Source organism: Apiospora kogelbergensis (genome assembly GCF_038363985.1).
Source record: "Apiospora kogelbergensis strain CBS 113332 chromosome Unknown utg000005l_segment0_segment0, whole genome shotgun sequence".
NCBI lineage: Eukaryota > Fungi > Ascomycota > Sordariomycetes > Amphisphaeriales > Apiosporaceae > Apiospora > Apiospora kogelbergensis.
Window position 1 is genome coordinate 5182106 of NW_027117422.1, and position 20686 is coordinate 5202791.

At 54.0% G+C, this 20686-nt stretch overlaps 7 protein-coding genes across 7 annotated transcripts; 3 read left to right on the top strand and 4 right to left on the bottom strand.

Moving 5' to 3' along the window:
* Positions 1–1461: 1461 nt before the first annotated feature.
* PG998_008336 (uncharacterized protein) lies at positions 1462–2624 on the bottom strand (the record flags this gene model as incomplete). Its single annotated transcript, XM_066875152.1, has 2 exons — positions 1462–1760; positions 1826–2624. 2 exons carry the CDS (start codon positions 2622–2624, stop codon positions 1462–1464), a joined length of 1098 nt encoding a protein of 365 aa, XP_066731097.1.
* A 6487-nt stretch (positions 2625–9111) lies between these two features.
* Positions 9112–10171, bottom strand: PG998_008337 (mitochondrial 37S ribosomal protein uS9m; the record flags this gene model as incomplete). Its single annotated transcript, XM_066875153.1, has 2 exons — positions 9112–9203; positions 9307–10171. 2 exons carry the CDS (start codon positions 10169–10171, stop codon positions 9112–9114), a joined length of 957 nt encoding a protein of 318 aa, XP_066731098.1.
* A 501-nt stretch (positions 10172–10672) lies between these two features.
* Positions 10673–12221, top strand: PG998_008338 (uncharacterized protein; the record flags this gene model as incomplete). The annotated part of the gene is made up of 3 exons (XM_066875154.1): positions 10673–10889; positions 11133–11181; positions 11249–12221. The coding sequence occupies 3 exons, from the start codon at positions 10673–10675 to the stop codon at positions 12219–12221; spliced, it is 1239 nt and encodes a 412-aa protein (XP_066731099.1).
* A 1084-nt stretch (positions 12222–13305) lies between these two features.
* On the bottom strand, positions 13306–14151 carry PG998_008339 (uncharacterized protein; the record flags this gene model as incomplete). Its single annotated transcript, XM_066875155.1, has 1 exon — positions 13306–14151. One exon carries the CDS (start codon positions 14149–14151, stop codon positions 13306–13308), a length of 846 nt encoding a protein of 281 aa, XP_066731100.1.
* A 682-nt stretch (positions 14152–14833) lies between these two features.
* Positions 14834–16000, top strand: PG998_008340 (rRNA processing protein; the record flags this gene model as incomplete). Its single annotated transcript, XM_066875156.1, has 1 exon — positions 14834–16000. The coding sequence occupies one exon, from the start codon at positions 14834–14836 to the stop codon at positions 15998–16000; it is 1167 nt and encodes a 388-aa protein (XP_066731101.1).
* Positions 16001–16010: 10 nt separating this feature from the next.
* On the bottom strand, positions 16011–18339 carry PG998_008341 (ABC1 family-domain-containing protein; the record flags this gene model as incomplete). Its single annotated transcript, XM_066875157.1, has 3 exons — positions 16011–17351; positions 17432–17742; positions 17805–18339. The coding sequence occupies 3 exons, from the start codon at positions 18337–18339 to the stop codon at positions 16011–16013; spliced, it is 2187 nt and encodes a 728-aa protein (XP_066731102.1).
* A 641-nt stretch (positions 18340–18980) lies between these two features.
* PG998_008342 (uncharacterized protein) lies at positions 18981–20057 on the top strand (the record flags this gene model as incomplete). Its single annotated transcript, XM_066875158.1, has 1 exon — positions 18981–20057. One exon carries the CDS (start codon positions 18981–18983, stop codon positions 20055–20057), a length of 1077 nt encoding a protein of 358 aa, XP_066731103.1.
* Between the last annotated feature and the right edge of the window lie 629 nt (positions 20058–20686).

Sequence of the window (20686 nt, forward strand, 5' to 3'; positions counted from 1 at the left end):
ACATATCACCACATGCTTTGCACACCTAGGTAGGTAGGTAGGTACCCAAGAATGCTACGCCACAGTTAGATGGAGATTCTGGGCACCAAGGGGCGAGGTGCTTGCGCAGCCATGATGTGATAGACCGGCTACATGTACATGTAAATTGCTGCCCAATCATTGACTGGGGACCGAACTGAAGGAAGATGGGAGTCGGCCTCGATGAAGAATAAATGCAGCATGTTGAAATGGGGGAGTTTACTTGGGCCGGTATAGGTCAGAAGGCATGGCATGGCATGTAATGTATGTCTGTTAGGTGGTTGAGGGTTAAATGAGGCTGAGCTCGGCTCTATTTTCTTTTTGGTCTAGGCCTAATGTCGCTGATCTTGACTGATTCCAGGGTCGGATTTGTTCGCCTTTTGGGCACGATTCGTGCCCAATAAGCGCCACTGGTTACATGTAAACCATCCCTGAGTGAGTCCTTTGAATGTCCAATGCCTGTGACCTCAAAAGTTGGGGGAGCTGTCACAGCAAATCATCGTCCGAAAAGGAAAGAGGAGAGCAACAACGACGAGACGCAATAAGAATAATAAAAAGAAGTTATCTAAAAAAAAAAAATGTACAGGTACATCTGATCCGTCGTCTCCCTTTTTGCTTGAGCGGCGTGCGTGAGTCTTCATACAATCCATGTTCCCATACGCGTACACCCATCCATCATCATTAGACCATCCATGCCTGAACACCACCAGCTTGTACAGGAAAAAGCTCGTGAGAGCAACCGTCTTCTTTCTCTATATTCCTTTTTGACCGTTCCATTGACTCATTCCGGAAGCCCTCGTGGGCGGGCTTCCATCCATGCATAACCAGCGTTTCCCAGCTCGACGGGCAGCCTCCCCCTGCCCGTCCAGATCCGACATATGCCCCCGGTATTCGTGGTCAGCCAGGTAGGTGATAGCACACCCGCCAGCCTCCTTTTGCCCATGCCTGTCATTTATTCAGGCGGCCCAACCCAAGAAAGACGCCCGTGTAGAGCGACACCCTTTCACGACACCAAAAATCAGGACTTGGGAGGCAAATTGCTGCCTCACCAAAGCCCAATAACCCCAAAAATATACAGAAACCCATCCTTCTACTCCGTGACCACCCCTATAATCCACAAAGGGTATAGATAGCAACACACCTCGGTCTCCCCTAATCAGTTGGCAGGCTGACAAAGGACCCAGAAAATGGCACAGTCGTAGTCTACCGAGTCCAACAACTAAACGCCTAACCGGTGCTGGTATCATACACGTAAAGTCAATCAATGATGCCGTCACCCAATCATCGTATGCGGATTGGCGACGTGGTGGCCGTGCCCGCAACCCAGATTATCTCGAGTTTTGGTGGCTCGAAGCTGAAGCGTTCGCAAGGGATGTGCTACTCGTCCCGGCCCCGTCCGCATTCTCGTAGAAGTCAAGACATTCCGTAAGAACTATTGCCAAGTCAGCCTGGGGAGGGTACTACCTTGCAGGGGTGACACATACTCTCGATAATGGGTTCTTCCCAGACACCGTACTCATAATCGACAAGACCATGTCTTTCGATCCCATCACAGAGCCGCACGATTTCTTTGCCCATTTTCTTGAGGCTCTCTTCGCTCACCAGCGTTTGGCCCCGTTGAGGGGGAATACCTGACCCAACCATATCCTTTTGCTTCTGCAGCAAAGCTAGCCATGCATGGTTGAAGTCATGCCATAGCTTGATACGGTCATGGTGCAGTTGGGGATTATCGGCAGCTAGTCCTGAAGAGAATATTATTTGGTTAGCAGAAGTGTCATGTGCCACACACTAGACCCTCAAAACGTACCCAATTCGGCGACCTTGGAGAGCAACCAGTCGGAAACGGTCAGGAGCGATTCGCTGGCCGAAACCAAAACGCCATTGCGGATGTTGGTGAAAATCTCCTTCAAAGCCGTCTGATACTGCTCGTAGGCCTCGCCCATTTCTGTAGAATTAGAATAGTCCTGTTCCTCCATCACCTGGTCTGGCGCACTAGCTTGCTGTGACATGCCGCTCATTGACGCAATGCTACTGGGGTATTGTTGTTGGAGCATTGCGCGCTGGTCTGCCGGGCTTTGTTGATATACCCCCGAAGTGCTCGAAGAAGCTGCCTGGGCTTGGAGAGCAGGCGCCGCGCCTGTGTTCGTTGGCTCGCTCGGGAAATAAGACGCGGCCACATCCGTCGGCATCATCTGCAGAGCTGCAGGCTGCCGCGACGGGAATTGTTGACTCGTATCGTAAACGGTGTTTTGCGCGCTCGTTTGCGGGACGTTGTACATCAGAGACGGATTGTATGCGCTAAAATTTTGTGTTTGTCGTGTATCCTGCCCATATTCGGACTGGTATGGCATTGTGTTCTGTGGCATCGCGGTCGAGAACGCCGCGGCCGGCTCCTGATAGTAACCGCTGTAGGCAGCCGTCCCGCCCATGCCTCGAGCCGCCGATGGGGACGTATTGAGTGGCGCAGGCCGATACCTGTCTGACGCGCCTGCGCCGGCACCATACGATCTTCGTTGCGCATTGGCATCATGAACCGGATATCTAGGATTAGAAGTGGCACTGACGGGCGGTTCGTTCTGCCTCCTCCTACGCGCGTTGTCATCCATGCCACAGTTATTAACGCTGCCAGACGCCGGTGACAGCGATCCCAGCCGAGGCGCCTCCAGCGATGGGGCGGGATTAGAGTAGAGTAGGGCCAGTTTGTTGTAACGTTCGGTCACGCGAGCAGGCCGCGTAGTGCTACTTCTCGATTACAATGGAGGTACAGAAAGCGAGGATAACAGGCGTAAGCAGGCGATGGAAGCCGCAGCGGTGTACAACGGAGGATAGGTTGGTGGTGTCAAACCGCGCAAACAGTTCGTCGGGATCTCCTGGGGTCGAGGGGTCGAGGGGTCGTGGGAACAAGGAATAGTTGGCCAGATCGAAGAAGCGTCAGTCGCAAGACGACAGTGATACTTTCGAAGCTCTGGGGGCTGGGGGGCATATAAGCTTGGAGCACCGAACTATACGTGACTACGCCTAGATCTGACACCGGCAGCTTGTCGCGAAAGGCAGCAGGACGCGACTTTGGAGTAGGCCAAGAACGACCGACTATACAAATAGGGATTCAGAGTTTGATTCGGAAGCGTCTTCGGCGCAAACACAGAGGCGTTTGAATGCTGCGGATCATGCCTTGGTCATAATATGTAGGGGTGACGATGCTCAAATTTTGGCTCCGTCCGTAGATCTTTGAACCCGGTTCTGTAAAGAATGTCGAGTAGTGGGGGAGATAGCGGCCTCGAGTTGGTAACGGTTGTCACTGATCCAACTGGGTAGATCCCGGGACGCTGCGATGTAGTGCTTGAAACTTACAAGCAACCACCTTGTAGCGTCGACCAGAGACGCAAGCCGCACCAGGGTATCACAAACAAGCCCAAGCCTCTGCTATCCGTCTTGCAGATTTGATTCGTGCGTTGTTGGCGTTTTCAATGTCGTCTAGAACGGCGTCTTCCAGTAGTTGAAGCAGATTGCTCCCTTCGAGTTCAGACCCGGCCAGTCCAATGGAGAGGGTGAGGAAGAATGCAGGTCAAGACAGGAGGACTGTGACGCGTATTACGCCGAGCCGAGCCCAACGGAGTATAGGAATAGAAGTGACAAAGTTGGAAGCCTAAAAGGTAACAAGGCCAGATCCAGATACCTTGAGGCGGATGGATGGCGGTGGTGCAGTATTGTATGGTCAATATCCAGCCTCCAAGATAGTGTGCTCCCCGCCTGGTGGTGTCTGTCTAGGTACACCTGATAGTCTAGTAAGTCGTACCTGCGTAGGTAGCGTCGTTCATGATATATTCGTTAGACAAGCGAATGAGGAGGTAGAATCGACTTATTATTGGTCAACGAGTGGATCAGAAGGCTGGAAGATCCGGGACTATGCTGCAATATCCAGACGCGCTAAGACGATGACCTCTTGCAACCTCGGTGGTTTGTGAAACGGGCAAAGGGAATTAAAAGGGTTGTCAAAGTATTCTTTTGCTTCCCTTCCCAATCCCAAACAGAAATAAAGATGACTTGTACACAATGCACCTGAGAAGAAACTAAACGAACTGGGTATTAGTGACGGAATGAGCGAGGTGGATGGATCTCCTCGAGAGTGTGCACAGGCAGTGGGTTGCGGTTTAGTTGTATTGGTACGAGTAGTGGTTGTGCAGGGGGGGTGGTAGGTCGAGAGTATAATGCCCACACCTCGGGTGCAATTAGATTCGTGGGTGAGAGAGAGCGTATGGAGGCAGGAGGAAGGGGGTGTGTGTGTCCGGGGAGAGAAGATCTTCAATGAGGCTTCTTTTTGACGTATTTCCTAAGTCAAGGATGCTGGGAAGAAAAAAGCAATCTGCTCAATCCAGAGGTTTGGGTTGCGCTGCTGCTGCTGCTGCTTGTACCAATCCCGGTTACAGGGTCAGCATAATGTTATGCGTCTGTAGCGAACAGGGAAGAGGTTGCGAGTCCGTAGCAAAGCGGACCCTAAATCCCTTGGGCGGACAGCCAAATCAGACGAAGAAGGCGCCCGGAACCGATAGTGAAGTCCAATAGCCGAGCGGTAACTGCTCTGTCGATCTCTTGTGCCGTCTGTATTGTTCAAAAGCGCCCTCGTGGAAACACCCCCAAAGGCAGCTTGACACCCGACGTTCCAGTCTGGACAGAAGCTTGGTCGCGGCCAGGGAGTAGTTCGACAGTCGTTGATACCCAAGTGACAGCACAAATTGGTCGGATCCCCATAGCTGGCGGACTGGTGATACCGAGATCGGTTGTTGCCACAACTTTGTAGGATCGGGAAGTGTATATCTATTATAAGCAACGAGGAAGACGGATGACACTTATTCGTATCGCATGAAAGAGATTGGGTTTGTAGAAGAAACCTTGGGCTCCAAACCCATCAGTCGTAGGAAAACGTTGTCACGCAATTCGATATGCAGAGCGGGCAAGACGGACGACACACACAAGAGCCGGCCGGTCTGGTAAGAATATAAGAAGAACTGGGTCAGAAGAAATATCACAGACAGCGGACCATTGGCCAGGTGGTTTGGTTCACAGGGCAGATGGTGGCTATTGGATCTTGTGACGCTTCATGTCGTCCATGGTAGTTCCATGATGCATAGATGAGAGATCGGGTCTGTAGGGCAGAGGGCAGGAATCATCCTGGTTGCGTCTTCTATTCCTGTCGCTGTCGCTGCCACTGGCTCCTTCCCCGGATTGACTAAAAAGAAGGTTTTCTGACTGGCCGGTAAACCGTTAGGTATGGCAGACTTGGGCGAGGAGCAATCGAAGCTTGCTTAGACTTCAAGCATTATAAGAACAACGTTGCCAGGATTTCTACGTAGGCATAGAGGTCAGTTCATCCGTCTTGGCCGTCCTCCAAGTCCTCCGCCATCCCTCCCACAAATCATCACCACTCTCCATGCCACCTCCCCGGGGCCTGTTGCGAGGGATGGCCATCGGCCAGTCGGTCACCTCGGCATCAATGTCAACAAGAGAATAACGAGTCATGCCCTCTCCGGTCTAGCTAGGAGATAATCTCGAATGGCCCTCGAACCTAACACCGAAACGGGCTAAAAAACGTGAGTAGCCAAGAAAGCTCTTGAGGCGTTGCGTCACCTTTATGGTTAATTAACCATAACCATTGGTCGCCGAGAGGTGAGACGGTGAGACCAAAAGGAGGGTCTAAATCAAACCTTCGAATCCCTCACCTCACGGTCGAAGGAGCTTGCTTGCTCGTCCTGCTTGAGAGTTCAGTCCATTTTAGCCTCGACACTACCTAAAAAGGCCTCATGGCCTCTTAAAGGATCAAACCTTGACCCGACCTCGGCTTCTTTCATATAAAAAAGAGATAAAATCAAAATTGGCCGAGACTCGTTGGTCTCTGCTGCCCAATCGACGCGGTTCCGGCCTGAGGTGCCCCTCCATCCGACGCACCTTACGGCTTAGTTTGCCCGTCCAGTATTCGGGAAAATTTTCCACGTTGGGGCTTTTCTTTTTAGTCCTGCGAAACTCGAAAGGTACCGTGGAGTCACTAGGCGGGAATGGTCCAAGGGATGTACTTTGTTGGTGCCTGCAACGCGGCATTTGCGACTGATGAGTTTGTGATGCCGACCCTTGAACCATGTCGTTGGAGAAAGGCGATTGTCAGGGGGCTTCACGAGGAGATGTCGTCAAAAATTAACCGACCAGGGTGTGTCTGAGCCCTGGCCTGGCTGGTCTGGGGCTGGCCAAGTACCTTCACCACCGATCGACCCTGACCTGCGTAGGTACCCACCGACGACGTGACAACTCACTGCCGACGTGTAGCGTAGTGGCATCCGACGTCGTATTGTATCGATTCTCATTTCCAGAGGGGAAGGCGACGAGAACGGACCGAAAATGAGCGACTTTGCTGAACCACAGGCCCGTCCTCCAGTCTCCAGTGTCCAGCGGCAGAGGGGGACACACCAGCCACGTCTTTGCATGGCGCAACGTAGCTGCCTCTTTCACCTATAGCGAGATACATATATCCATTAGGGATGTTTCCTGCACGTCACCTCTGTGCAATACTACATACCACCCACCGTGGCCTTTTGTTTAGGATCTACGTAGTAAGTACTCTTACCGATCGTGGGTACTGCTTATATGTAATGGAATTATAAGGTGACGCAGGCCGGCTCCTGGTTCATTTGAAGTGTGGACATTAATAGAATAGCTCGCGAACCCCGGTTTTTGTGGACCAGATCGATTGGCGATGAACGAATCTGGGAAGAAGAAAAAGGCTCTGGCCAGAGTCACCAAAAGCTGGTCCGAAACGGATGATTAATTTCAGGGCGGGATTCGATTCTGGGACGGCAGATGGAGCTTTCACCGAAGAGGCCAGTGGTTTGGATTAGGAAGCTGTCTTGGATCCCACATACCTACATACATACGGGTGAGACGGCTGCGATGCAATGCAAGTCATAGCTGAGCAGGACTCTCGATGACACACTAACCCCTAGCTTCTATGACCTGTGCAGGTACAGTCAGGTAGGGCTACTAGGCGACTGCTAATCAGACAATAGTTGGTCGGTTTGCAATATAAGTTAAGACCTGGTGGTTACATCTGATACGCCGCCCCATGCCCCAGGTGATACCAAATCAGACTGGCTGCTTTCCTGTATGTGCATGTACGTATACGTACAAGCCGTGCTGAGGGGTCTGCTTTCAGCTTGTGGTAAGCAATCATGCTGCGTGCCTCGAAGCTTCGAATCATGTGTCCGGTTCGATTCCCTGTTCAGGTGAGCCTCCAATCCAAGGTCGAGCTCGTCTGTGTCGTTTTCGCTCGCCTTCTTTTACCCCAACGGGTGCCATCACGGTGGCCTTTTTATCAGATGTCTGATAAGGGGATTGGATCTCTTCTTCGCAACCCCTTCAGCCTCGTTGGAGCAACACCCTGGTGATCGTCGCGATGAGGCTGCATGGCTCCACCCAGCTTCCGGGGGTGATCTTGCTTAATTTCGCCAGAGTCCGAAATTAGCAACAAGTACAGCATGGACTGCTGTAAGTCAGGACTGGCCTGTGATGTAAGGAATTTGGCGCCATACAGATTCTATGCAAAGGAGCGATCAAACATGATCAATCAGGACCCTCTGGGTATGAGCAATGCGACATGCAAAGCTGAACCGAATTGCGTGTTATAACGGGCTTGCCCAAAAGCAGCGTCGAAGCATTGGACGAAGAGCTGAGGACAACAGCTTCGTCTTCAACAACTACGGGCACAGTATAGCCATGGCGGTCTATGATCTAGCACTACCTCCTCACCGCGTCGAAACTTGCCTTGCATCAATGCCTTCAACATGACGGTGGCCAATGGAGCTAGGCCGGCTTCTAGCGCATCGTTGCTAATAAACTTGAGCCGTCAGATGGCTTCTAGAAAACGCCAATACGCATGAGAGCCACTCTCCCGCATTCAAGAAAGGGGATGGTAGTCGTAAATCATGTTGTCTGTGCATCATCTTTCGCAGCCCACGCCTTTTCTGGCCAACAACGAGGTACTTGAAACAAATCAATCAATCTACCTCAAGTACTAACGAGGGGTTCCTCCTCCTGGCATTCAAGTCGACACACACACACACACACTTGTCATCACGCGCCTAACGGCCTTGCCGACTCGAAAGTTAGTTATCAGCTGAAGGTGAGGGGAGGGAGTCATTCAGCATGCCTCAGCCCTTTCTCGGTCGTTTCCAGTGCGCTTTACCCGGTCGCCGCGTGGAGGACGAGATCTGGCGCACAACTCGTAGATCCCCGTTGCCCACCTAGAATACTCAGAATTGGCACTGCCTACTACCCGGGAAATGAAACATGACAACCCTGTTGTACACCCTACCTTTTCCGGCGCACTACACTCAAGCCGGAATAGAAGCAAACACATCGCGACAGTGACGCCGCGTTCCTTGCTTCGGATCACGCCATGAGGTGTTCGTCTCGAGTCTGGAAGTCTCCAATCATAACATGAAGCCGAGCTCGTGGCAACCCCCCCTGACGGATTACGGCCGTGCCGAAGCCTTTTCTTTCTTTCTTCTCCTTTCTTTTCCCCTTTTCACCTCATCATCGTGAAGAGCCCGAGCGAAAGACTGACAAGTTCTTTTTTCATCACTTGATGTTTCTGACTCTCCGGTTTTGGCCTATACATCGTAGCTTCCGATCATAGCAGCAGCAGCAGCCGCAGCCGCAGCCGCAGTCCTTACTCATTACAAGCCACGGGGTCGCCGATCAAACGTTGGGGAATGCATTTGACCCCAACCAACACTATGATGATTGCACTTTACATACAGGATGGATGAGCCAACGCCATTCCCCAGTCACGATTTGACAAATTCTTTGGATACAAGTTGCTACATGTTGCTACAAGTTTATACACATTGGCGCTCCCTCTGGAACCGATATTATGGACCAATCCACAAGACGGTAAACTGGCGAAACAACTGCATGAATCGCAAAGGGCTGTAGAAGCCGATGCGTTCCATCGGTGGAAAGGGGCGGTTGTCCCTGGAATATTGCCCGGAATTGTTTGCGCATAGCAATCCCAAGCGGCAAACGAATTCGATGTGGTGATTTCCCCAACTATCGCTTGACCCAGGTTGGCATCTTGCGGGCTTTGACGTGGCCATGCTTCTTTCTTTCCACCTTCCTTGGATCGCGCGTGATACAGCCAGCTATTGTCGGAAGGGTCAGCTTCGCCGCCTCGTAATACTGAAAGGAGCAAAGTTTCTTGTACACCATCCAATCCGCTGGGTGGTAAAGGGGGTGGATGCTTACCTCTTCTTAAGGGGTTCCTGAGCGCGGGCTCGTGTACACAGAGCGCCTTCGCAATAGCTAGCGCAAGAGCCTCGGCCTGGCCAGTGGTACCACCTCCCTCCACCATTGCCCACACATTGTATTTGTCCAGTCGCTCCGTTAGCTTCATGCCCCAAACGGCGCTCTCTCTGTCGTGGACGCGACCAAAGGCCTCGCTGAGTGGCTTGCCATTGACAAGGACCTCCCCAGCACCCTCCACAACCCAGGCTCTTGCGGTGGACGACTTTCTCTTGCCTACGCCGTGAGATCTGCCATATTGGTCGATTGGCTGGATCTTCGGCCGGTTGAGGTAGTAGTTGACTTCTCGCTTGAAAGGAAGAAGGCCGGCCTTCACCTCTTCCGGCATCAGGTCCGGGTGTATCTGATTCAACCGCTTCGCCAGCTTCATACATGTTGCGTAGTCTCTTCCCTTAGCATGTTCACCGATTGCCAGACGGTACTGCTCCTTTGTCCTCCAGGCTGTAGGCGTCACCTTATCTTTCGGGATGATGGGCAGACGCGCGTATTTGCGCGCCAGATCTTGCACCACCACAAAGGCATCGTTGAAGACGGGCTTTCGCGAGAAGTACGAGGGCGAGATGGGCACCGCTCGCACATACGGTATTTGGACTGTCGCAGATGAGTCCTGGCCAACGGGTTCCACGTCTGACGGAATGATCTGCGTCGTCGTTGTCTCCCCGGCTGATCGCGGTGCGGTCGTGGCGATGGATCGCGTCGCACGGAAAGCTTGCTTCGGCCTGTATGCAAGGCTGGCGTTCGATGTCGCCGTCGTGGCTGTCTGCCGTATGTCTCTCAGACACCGGACACCCGTTCGTAGAGAGGACATTGTTGATCTTTCTCTTGTCCCGTTATCGCTTCGTCATGTCAATTGGCCGCCGATCAACGCTTGGGACCTTAATTCGCACCGTATCGACGGCTGCTCGCTCAATGCCTGGGGGGTCGTGAGGCTTCGAGGCTCGAGTGGTAGCTATGATCACCGTCGGTCGGTTAGCAGCGTCCAAATTTCGAGCGCCTTAGCTCGAATCGGTACTTGTCCGGAACATCTAGAAGCCGATGGCGGGACGGGGTGCAGCTTGAGCGGGCAGGAAATCGACAATTGACGGAAGGCACTGGAATTGATTGGGCACTCACTCACTGCACGGGCCTAGACCTGGGCACAGTGAGAAAATGCAACCCAACCAAAACTGGTCCCTTCCCTTCCAGGTTGCCAGGTGATTCAGAAATTCACGGAGCCACCCCGCAACCCCTCCTAGAAATTAATTTTTCGCAGCCGTGAAATTCCAGTTCTCTCTTCATTCCGTTCACCTACCACCGCAATATTTTCACAATGGCGTTCGGCAAGATCTACACCAAGGAGAAGAACCCTCGCACCACGGCGATTCTCGCTGTTGCGAAGGCCAATGGCCTCGATCTCGAGACGGTCGAGGTTGACACCAACGCCCCTACTCCTGAGTACCTCAAGCTGAATGCTCTCGGCAAGGTCCCTACCTTCGAGGGTCAGGATGGCTACGTTCTGCACGAGTGCATGGCTATCGCCATCTACCGTAAGTCCTACTGCCGACATTTCCTTGCTTCTGCTTTGCATCCGCCTGGCATCCTGCCGCGTCTTGCTTGCGAGCGCGCCGCTGGCAGCGCCATCCTTCCAATGATGACCGAGATTTTATCTAACAGTTATCCCTAACTGAACCACTGTGTTGATTGTTCTACTTTCTGATTGTTACCACCAAACACCGTTTTCGCGTCCTTGAGCATTTTGCATTGCAGCATGTACTGACACGTTACTCTAGTCACCTCTCAGAACGAGAAGACCACCCTGCTGGGCAAGACTAAGCAAGAGTAAGTCCGCCTGCGCAAGCGCCCTCATTTACCCCGCCGAGCGCAAAGTTCTAACATGGCCCCATAGCTACGCTTCTATCCTGAAGTGGATGTCTTTCTTCAACATCGAGGTCCTTCCCAAGCTCGGTGCCTGGTACCGCCCTCTTCTGGGATGGGACCAGTACAACAAGAAGTCTGTTGACGACGCCCAGAAGGCTGCCGCTAAGGCTGCTGATGTTGTCGAGGAGCACCTCCTCCACAACACCTACCTCGTTGGCGAGCGCATCACCCTGGCCGACCTGTTCGCCACCGCTATCATTGCTCGTGGCTTCGAGTTCTTCTATGACAAGGAGTGGCGCTCTGCCCACCCCAACATCACCCGTTGGTACTCTACCGTCTACAACCAGGACATCTACTCTGCTGTCGCCTCTCCCTTCGAGCTCCTTGACGCCGTCAAGCTGCAGAACACCCCTCCCAAGAAGGCTGAGCCCAAGAAGGAGAAGAAGGAGACTCCTAAGGCCGCCCCCAAGGCTGCTGCCGCTGAGGAGGAGGATGATACCCCCAAGGAGCCCAAGGCCAAGCACCCTCTTGACCTTCTGCCCCGCTCCGCTTTCGCTCTTGACGACTGGAAGCGGTACTACTCCAACCACGACGAGGCTGACTCCATGAAGTGGTTCTGGGAGAACATTCCCTTCGAGGACTACTCTCTCTGGAAGTGCTCATACAAGTACAACGATGAGCTCACCATGACCTTCATGTCCAACAACCTGATTGGTGGCTTCCAGACTCGTCTGGAGGGATCCCGCAAGTACATCTTCGGATGCGGCTCCGTCTACGGTGTCAACAACGACTCCGTCATTGAGGGTGCCTACCTCATCCGTGGCCAGGAGTACGTCCCCGCTTTCGATGTCGCTCCCGACTACGAGAGCTACGAGTTCACCAAGCTCGACCCCACCAACCCCGATGACAAGGCTTTCGTCGAGTCTATGTGGACGTGGGACAAGCCTGTTGTTGTCAACGGCAAGGAGTACCCCCACAAGTCCGGCAAGGTCTTCAAATAGAGCCTTTCCAGACAGTGTGGTGTGTGGATGAGCTTGATGTTACGCGCTGATGAGTTATGGAAAAGGGCGGGAACGACTTTATTGAGAACAACATGATTCCCTGCAAATGATGACTGGGATTGGGACTGCTCCGGGTAGAGCAGGTTGGTAGATGACCAAGGCATGACAGAATTGTCGCAAAAGACAAAAGTGCCGAACCACAAAACTGTTCCATAACATGCAAGCGCCCGTGATGTGACACTCGTACATGTCTTGATTCTGTAATAGTTATTCGTCCCCCTTCGCGTACATGAAGACTGACTTTCCTTGTAACTATTGAGCTTCTTTGAAACTCTCCGAACTTCTCATTATGAGTCGGCTTGCACATTCAGTGTCAGTCTAGTTGTTCTGGTCTTGGTCCTGGTCTTGAAGTCGGGGTTGTGCTTCTAGTTGCCTTTTCTCAGCCTCACCTCAAATACGATACCAACACTCTCTTCGGGGGACCTCCCTACTTCAATTCCTGTCTCGATATTCAAAATGATTATGGACTCAGGCAAATGTTCACTCGCCAATTGTTCACGATGGGCAACAAATTCGCTAGAAACAAAAGACGTCAACCAGCCAACCGGACATAAGCTGGACAGTTCTGTACAATGCAATCATGACGTAAACATATCTGGACTTTCAACAAGCAAATAAATACAGGAAGGCGTATACGGTTGCGAATTAGCCTTACATGTCTTTATCTCAAGCCTATATAGAGTCTTGCTGTTATGTGGGGTATCATCCTCCGCCCTCCCTCCTCGTCAAGCTGTGTGAACTTGAGTTATCTCGTTCTAAACATCGCTTTCCCATCCACATCGATATGGGGTCGTATTTGGTCTCCGCATTGTTTGTATGCCCAAGGTTTGGGGCTTCCCCGTAATTTAGGAAGTCTAGGCTTTCTCCTTTCCGTACACAGCCTATTCAGTTGCATTTTGATGGAGATCAGACTTCAGCCTGGGGCACTATTATGCTACCTGCTTGTCTTCAAAACCTTCAGTGGTGATACAGTCTTATGGCCATGCATTTGGTTTGTTGGAGGCCCTTGGTCACAGAGCCAAGCTTACATCGTCGCGCCCAGTATGAAATCGGGCCGGAACTCAAAGCGCTTGACACGGATGAACGAAGATATGTCCCGTTGCTTGGCGCACTCGTTCAGGAAGTCGTGCACCTGGGGTAAGACGGAGCCCGGCTCCAGCAGGTCACCCTCGAACTCGGGCAGCTGGATCAAGTTAAAGGGCTCTGAGCGGGCCTTCTCGGACGAGTCGTCGACGAGGACCGTGTTGGACTGGTCCCAGTGCTGCCCGAGGCGCCCGAGCAGGTCGCGCCAGAGCACGGTGAGGCGCTTGTAGCACTGAACGCGAGAGTTGTAGTCTGCCATCGACAGGCCCAAGGTGTCACGGCCCCAGACGGCGACGACCTTGGCGCGCTCCTCGGGCGTGAGCAGCTGGTTCAGCATGTTGGTCACGTTGGCCGGCTTGGCCGACGACCAGATGGCCACGCAGAAGGTGTTGAGGCAGTAGTCGAGGAAGGCCCGCGCGTGGGGCCGCTCCACGAACCGCGTCGGGTTCTTGCGGCTGGGCCGGTACAGTAGGGTCCCGTTCAGGTCGATGACGACGAGTATCCGGCGGGGCTCGGGCAGCTGCGTGGGCGGCATAGCCGATAGAGCCATGTACTCCCTGGTTGGTTCCGGCACGCCGCCCGAAGCCTCAGAGGGAACCGCGTAGGGTCGGTCTTCCTTAATTTCCTGGACGCGTCGCTGGATATTCTGAATCTCGTTGCTCTGGTTCTGATTCTGACTTTGAATCTGGGTCTGGGTCTGGCCCTGGCTCTGGCCCTCGTTCTGGTTCTGCTTCCTGTTCTTATTCAGGCCTCTCTTCCTTTCTCTGTTCTTCTTGCCAGGGGGCATGTAGTTTTTTGGGCACCTGTGACTGGGCTAGGTCGTGTAAAGAGCCGGAATCACCACTCATTTCTTGGTTCGAGTCCTTCTTGTGACTCGAGCTGGCGGCGTGCATCACCTCGGCCTCTGTCGCGGGCGGATCCCGCGATACCATGTTGGGTCTCAAGGTTTCCTTGAGGGATTCTCGATATAGTGCTATTGTTGGATTTGAGACAAGTGGATCGTGATATGTATCATGCGAACAGCGCAAACAAGTTGCTGGAAGTACTGGAAATTCAGACCTTGCTGTATCGTGTGCGGCATTGGGCTGTGATTTTTGTGCCGGAGTGAATGATGAATTAGTCCTACGGGCCTGACTGCACCACGTCCGGCGCGCAACAGTACTGGATAACGCAAACCGCGGGGGCCCCAGATGCCACATCGGTACAAGACGTTTTACTCGGATACTGCTGCTAACAGTGTTGCTGTAAGGTACGCGCAAGTTGGAGTTTGCGTCGCATTAGTGAGGGAGTGCTTGCGCTATCGATAGAGTATTGTTAGCGCTTATCGATTGGTCGCCTCTTTTTTGGCCCTGCTAGCCATGGAATTATCCAATTGCCCCACCATAAATTGTTGAGCGTTAAACACCAGCAAGAACCTGCCTGACCTTGTTCGCCAGCAGAGAGCCAACACAGCAAAACAATACAACGAAATGGAGCGATCACAGTCCAGCAAGCGGAAATTCCCATTTTCCGGGCTTCAGAGAAGAGTCCGGGCCAGGAAAGACGAAGAGCCCGAGATCGAGAGCGACAGCAACCCTTCGGAAGAAGAAGTCAGCGGCGACGATGACGACGACCAAGACTCCCAAGGCAGCGGGGAGGACGAGGAGGATGGAGACGATCAATCCGGCTCATCAGAAGACGACGACGAAGACCCCAGCTCTTTGGACCCGTCGCAAATATCCTTCGGCGCCCTAGCCAAAGCCCAAGCCTCGATGCCGAAACGACGGAAACATGCCCGCAAGGGCGAGGAAGACGACGAGGACTCAGACAACTCGGACGTCTCCGAAGAGGACACCAGAGGAGGCGGTGCCGACGGTTTCGGTGGGCGGGAAAGCGAACGGAAACACGCCCTCCAGAAGCGCAGCAGCAAGCACGCCCCCATGGAGGTGACGGCGAAGCGAGCCGTGACGCGCAAGCGCGAGGTGGTATCGGTCCCCAAGGTCGTTGCGCGAGACCCCCGATTCGGCCCCCTTGGTACGACGACGACCTCATCCTCGCGGCGACACCCCAACCCGGCGATGGAGGAGGAGGCGACGCGGCGGAACTACGCCTTCCTGGACAAGTACCGGGACGACGAGATGGCCGAGCTAAAGAAGGAGGTCAAGAAGGCGCGAGACCCGGCCGCCAAGGAGAAGCTGCAGCGCGCCGTCATGTCGATGCAGTCGCGCAAGCAGATGTTGGAGCGACGGGACGCCGAGCGCGCCGTCGTGGCCGAGCACCGCCGCCAGGAGAAGGAGCTCGTCAAGCAGGGCAAGCAGCCCTTCTACCTGAAGAAGAGCGAGCAGAAGAAGCGTGTCATCATGGACCGCTTCGCCGGTATGAAGAAGGGCCAGGTCGACAAGGCCATCGAGCGCAAGCGCAAGAAGTTGGCTTCAAGGAGCGCCGGGAAATGCCCATGGAAAGGAGGGAACGCTAAAACAGAGAAAGGCCCGAGTGATCGATACAACAGGATTCGAGTGGTGGAGGAGACTTTCTCTGATGTATTGCACATATGGTTTACAACTGTCCATGATACCAATCGGGCTCTTGGCCCTGTATATAGTCCATCCGAATGTCTAAACCACCTCATAATACAATGTGATAATCGGTCTATCTAATGTACACATATTACTTCTGGCCGTCAAAATCGACCTTTGTGACGGCCTTCTCGAACATCTCGCGACACCGAACCTTGCTCCCCAGTTTAGCGCACAGGAGGAACGCACCGCTCAGCTTCCGGTGCAGGCTGTAAGTCTCCTCAGGTGGGGGCGCCAACCGTTCCCGGATCATGACGGGGATCAAGGCCTTGACCCGCTCCGTGATGGTCTGGTCCTGGAAGTCGTACACGTCCGGGGCACTGTCGAGGAACGGCTCCGCCAGCGTAAGCACGCTGGCGATGTGCGCGTCCAGCATGGTCCGGCTCTCGTGGCCCGTCAAGTAGCCGAGCTTCTCGGAGAGGTCCTTGACCGTCTGGCGGTCGGAGCGCGCCGCCGCGGCCAAGAGGCCGATGTACTGAACGACGAACTCATCCGGAAACGCGCGCGAGGCGCCGAAGTCGAGCAGCTCGAGCTTGTGTGTCTCGGCGTTGTACAGAAAGTTGGTCCAGTTGGGGTCCGTCTGCATGAAACGGAACTCGGTGATCTCCCGCAGGCAGAGGCGCAGGATTTGCGTGCCGATCCAATCACGCTGCTCCTGGGTGAAGGACGTCACGCGCGTGACCCCGACGCCCTCCATGTACTGCATGGTCAGAACGTGCTTGCCCGACGCTTCGGTGTAGATCTTGGGCACCGTGAACACGTCTGGCTCGTCGGCCAGTAGCTCACGGTATTTCTCGCCACACTCGGCTTCGCGCACATAGTCGCACTCCCAGCCTAGTTCTGTGCGGGCGTTGTCGATGGTCTTGTTGAGGTACAGACCCTTGGGCAGCATGTTCGAAGCGGCAAGGAGCATGGACAAATTGTCGAGGTCCGAATTGATCGAATCTGCAACGCCCGGGAATTGGATCTTGACTGCGACCTTCTCGCCTGTGGATTTCAGAGTGGCACGGTGGACCTGGCCAATGGAGGCCGCGGCTATGGGCTTCTCGTCGAACTCATCGTAGAGGTCTCTCCATTCCGCACCAAGACTCGCCGCCATAACGCGGTCTCGCTGCCAAGCTGGCATGTAGTCTGCCTTATCCTGGACTCTTTGAAGAACCTCCTGGATTTGCGGAGGCAGCATCTTGGCGTCTTGGAAGCTCATCATTTGACCAAATTTCAAAGCCGCGCCTCGCATACGAGAAAGCTTGGTGACCAATCTCTCCATATTGCCGGCGCTGAGGAGAACAGAACCCTGACCGCCACCGCCGAAACCCCTACTGAAGCCTTCAGTGATAGCTCCACCGAGCATCCCGGCTGCCAGGCCACCATAGTTCCATAGCCGACCGAACCGAGTAGATGGTACTTTGGATTCCCGCAACACGTAAGCAGGCTTCGCAGGTTGCTCCGCTGGAATCTCCGAGGGTATACTCCCCCTTGGGATGAAGGTTGCGTAGCAGCTTTCGCTAATACTTCATCGACCAGCTGTGCGTGCTCTTTCGCGGCGCTCTTTGGGGTAGCCGGTGTTTTTGGTGTTGGGTCTGATCCGGCTGCGGGTTGTTCAGGCTCCTGTACAGTAGCTGTGGTGGCACCCGTGGAAGACGACTGGCTGGGTGATGGCTCACTCCGTTCCGCGTCATACTGGGCTGCCACCACACCCTCTGGGTCCTTGATCTTCGGTGAGTTATCGATTGCTTCAACGGTAGATGCCGATTCTGGGGACTTTTGGCCGTGTCCATAATCCTTGAACCAGCTGGGGTTGGGGGTGTCGCAACGGGACGCTTCTTTCCAGCATAGTCCTTTTGTCCATCGATCAGACGAGCCCCTCGACTTGTGTGGAAAACACTATTGAGAGTTTCGGCATCAACAGGCGAGTCATCCTGCGATTGCGGCTCGGGAGGGGTAGCAACAGAACTTGAGGCATCGATGGCGGCAGCCGATGGTTTCGCACCTGCCGTCTCATACGAGGCGGGTGTTTGCTTCAATGAGCTTACCCTAGGGATATCATCGCGGATACTCTGGGACGCAGTACGGTATTGTGAGAGGTTCTTGTACTTGTCGTGCTGTTCCGACAGTGACGGCCCTGGACCATGCCCAAACTCAGGGGTTGGGTTGGACGTTGGTGCAGATGTGCCAACGCTCGTCGTTGTGTCTTGAGACGGGACTACAGCATCGTCTGAGGGTTCCGGCTCTTCCTTCCCAGGTGCACGAGATGCCGCATCCTTGTGAACCTGTTGCTGGTGCCCCAGCGACCTCGCAATGCTGGATGTCTTGCCGTAACGATGCCATTGCCTAGCGCGGAGCTCCCAATGCTTGGATCCCACGGATTTAGAAGCTTTGGCTACGGCCGCCAAATCAATTAGAATGTCTGCCCACCTCATGGCCGTGACTGTTGACTGTATGCTCTCTTGGTCATTGCATGACTACCTCACTAATACAGCATTCGTTTTCGGGGTGCAAGAGGGGCCAGGTAGTTTGTATCACAACTGTATGGCTGGGGGGGTTTCTTTTCCGACGAAATATTTCCAATGAAGAGATCATCGAAGTAGTGAACAGCCCCACATAAAGTGGCTAGTGCACTGCGACTGCGACTGCGACCGCGACTGCGACGGTACCATTGTATTTAGTAGATGCTAGCGGTGGTGTTGACATCCAGTCCTCCCATCTTGGATCACTGAGGCAGACGAACAGAATCCATTCGAAACTAAGCTCTTGCATTGATTATATGACATACTTATCTTGGCATGGTAGGGAAATTGTGTTTTCCTCAGTTCAGCCACAGCAGCATCGAGATCTCCTGGGCATTGAGCCTCTCTCCCGTCGATACCTGTAGACCTGACCTAAGCACCAACGCTATTTGCCTGATCGAGTAAAGTCGAGAGTGACGTCGTCGCATCTCCCCACCACCGTCACCAAGGATCCCCCCAGTCCCCCCTTGCTTCTTGCTGTAAAGCCACTAGATGCGACGTAGTATGCAAGTCATAACAACTATTCAACAGACGATATTTCCGACTTAGTAGCGATGAGTTCCTCGTTATTTGCGACTCCGCTGCCCCAGCCTAAGTCTTCTGATGTCTTGGAGTGGGCCTTCCCCAAACCATACCACCAATATATCTTGACTGGGAAGTCGCGGGCAGCCTGGCACACGTCGTTTGTCATCCCCCAGCTCAACCTTCTTCTCGATGCCGGCCTCCTCGCCACACGCCATCGCCCAAGACACATCTTCCTCACCCATGGCCACAGCGACCACAGCATACTGGTGCCCGCCTTCGTGGACCGGGAGGATCCCCCGGATATCTTTTGCCCGGCCGAGATGGGGGACGTACTAGACCAGTACATCCTCGCCAAGACCCTGCTCAACCTCGGCGGCCTGGTAAAGGTCGAGGACGCGTCCCGGGAGGACTTCGAGCCCGTCGGCGAGGAGGAGGTCAAGGATGCCGTCGACGGCGACCTGGCCTCCGAGGAGCGCCGGGCTCGCGAGGACGCGCCGGATGGTTCGGCCCCGGACTGGCGGCACAAGCCCAAGAGTGGCCAGGTGCACTCCGATAACCGGTTTCTGCACACGCATGTGACGCACGGCCTGCGACCTGGCGACGTAGTGTCGCTCGATCGCATCAAGGCGTCGGACATGAGCGCCGAGGCCTTCGCGTGCGACCACACTATCCCGTGCCTCGGCTACGTGTTCCGCTCGACGCGGCAGAAGCTGAGGCCGGAACTGCGCTCGCAGTCGCAGCAGGACATCAAGGGCCTCCGCGAGTCCGGGGCCAACGTCACGGCGCCCCAGACCCGTCCCGTCTTCGCGTTCCTCGGCGATACCACCACCAGCGTTCTGGGCGCCGAGCCGGCCTGGCTGCGCGACGGCATCCCCGTCGTCATCACCGAGTGCAGCTTCCTGTGGGAAGAGCACCGCGCCCAGGCCGAGCGTACCAAGCACACCATCTGGAGCGATCTCGAGCCTATTATCCGGAAGTCCCCCGAAACCACCTTCGTCCTCATCCACTTCAGCCTGCGGTACGAGGAGCACGACATCCGCGACTTCTTCACGAATCTACTCGATCCACCCAAGAACATTGTGGTTTGGATAGGTGGCCAGGACTAAGGCGGCATCATAGATTTACGAGCATCTTAATGACTACTTTATTCCTATTTTAGTCTCGATATCCGTTACTCATGCGGATCTCACACTCCTCCCATTTCCCTAACCTGGCTTCAACCAAGGTTTCCATCTTCTCTTGTGGAACATCTTTATATTTTCGCAGGCTCTCATACTCAGTAACAATCAACTGCGTATGCAGTCTAAGCAACAGCTAGCTCTATATATGCAGTATCGACGGTCTTCAAATCGCAGCACGAAGCGTGTAGTGCACCACAAAACATGCCTCCCAGCCCCGATTCTCTCTCTGAAATGGGATCAGAACACCCACTCTCTCCAGAGATTCGAGCATTCGACGGAACCTATCTTTGGCCCAGATAGCCTGTCTTCTATTCTATGTATCCCGGCCTTCTTCGCTACGACTGAGGCATCGACAGTGTCCAAAACGAAAACGACTATCTATCCCTTAGCCGCTGGTTAACATGGCTAGTAATTCACTTCGTCTCGGGTTTTTAACCCCCCCCAAATACTTTCAGTACGTCGTTCCCGAACCGTGGCATCACCAAACCTTGAATCCTGATCCAGCCACCGAGCCCCTAAATGTAGAGCCATCCCAGCCCAGAGTACATAGGTAG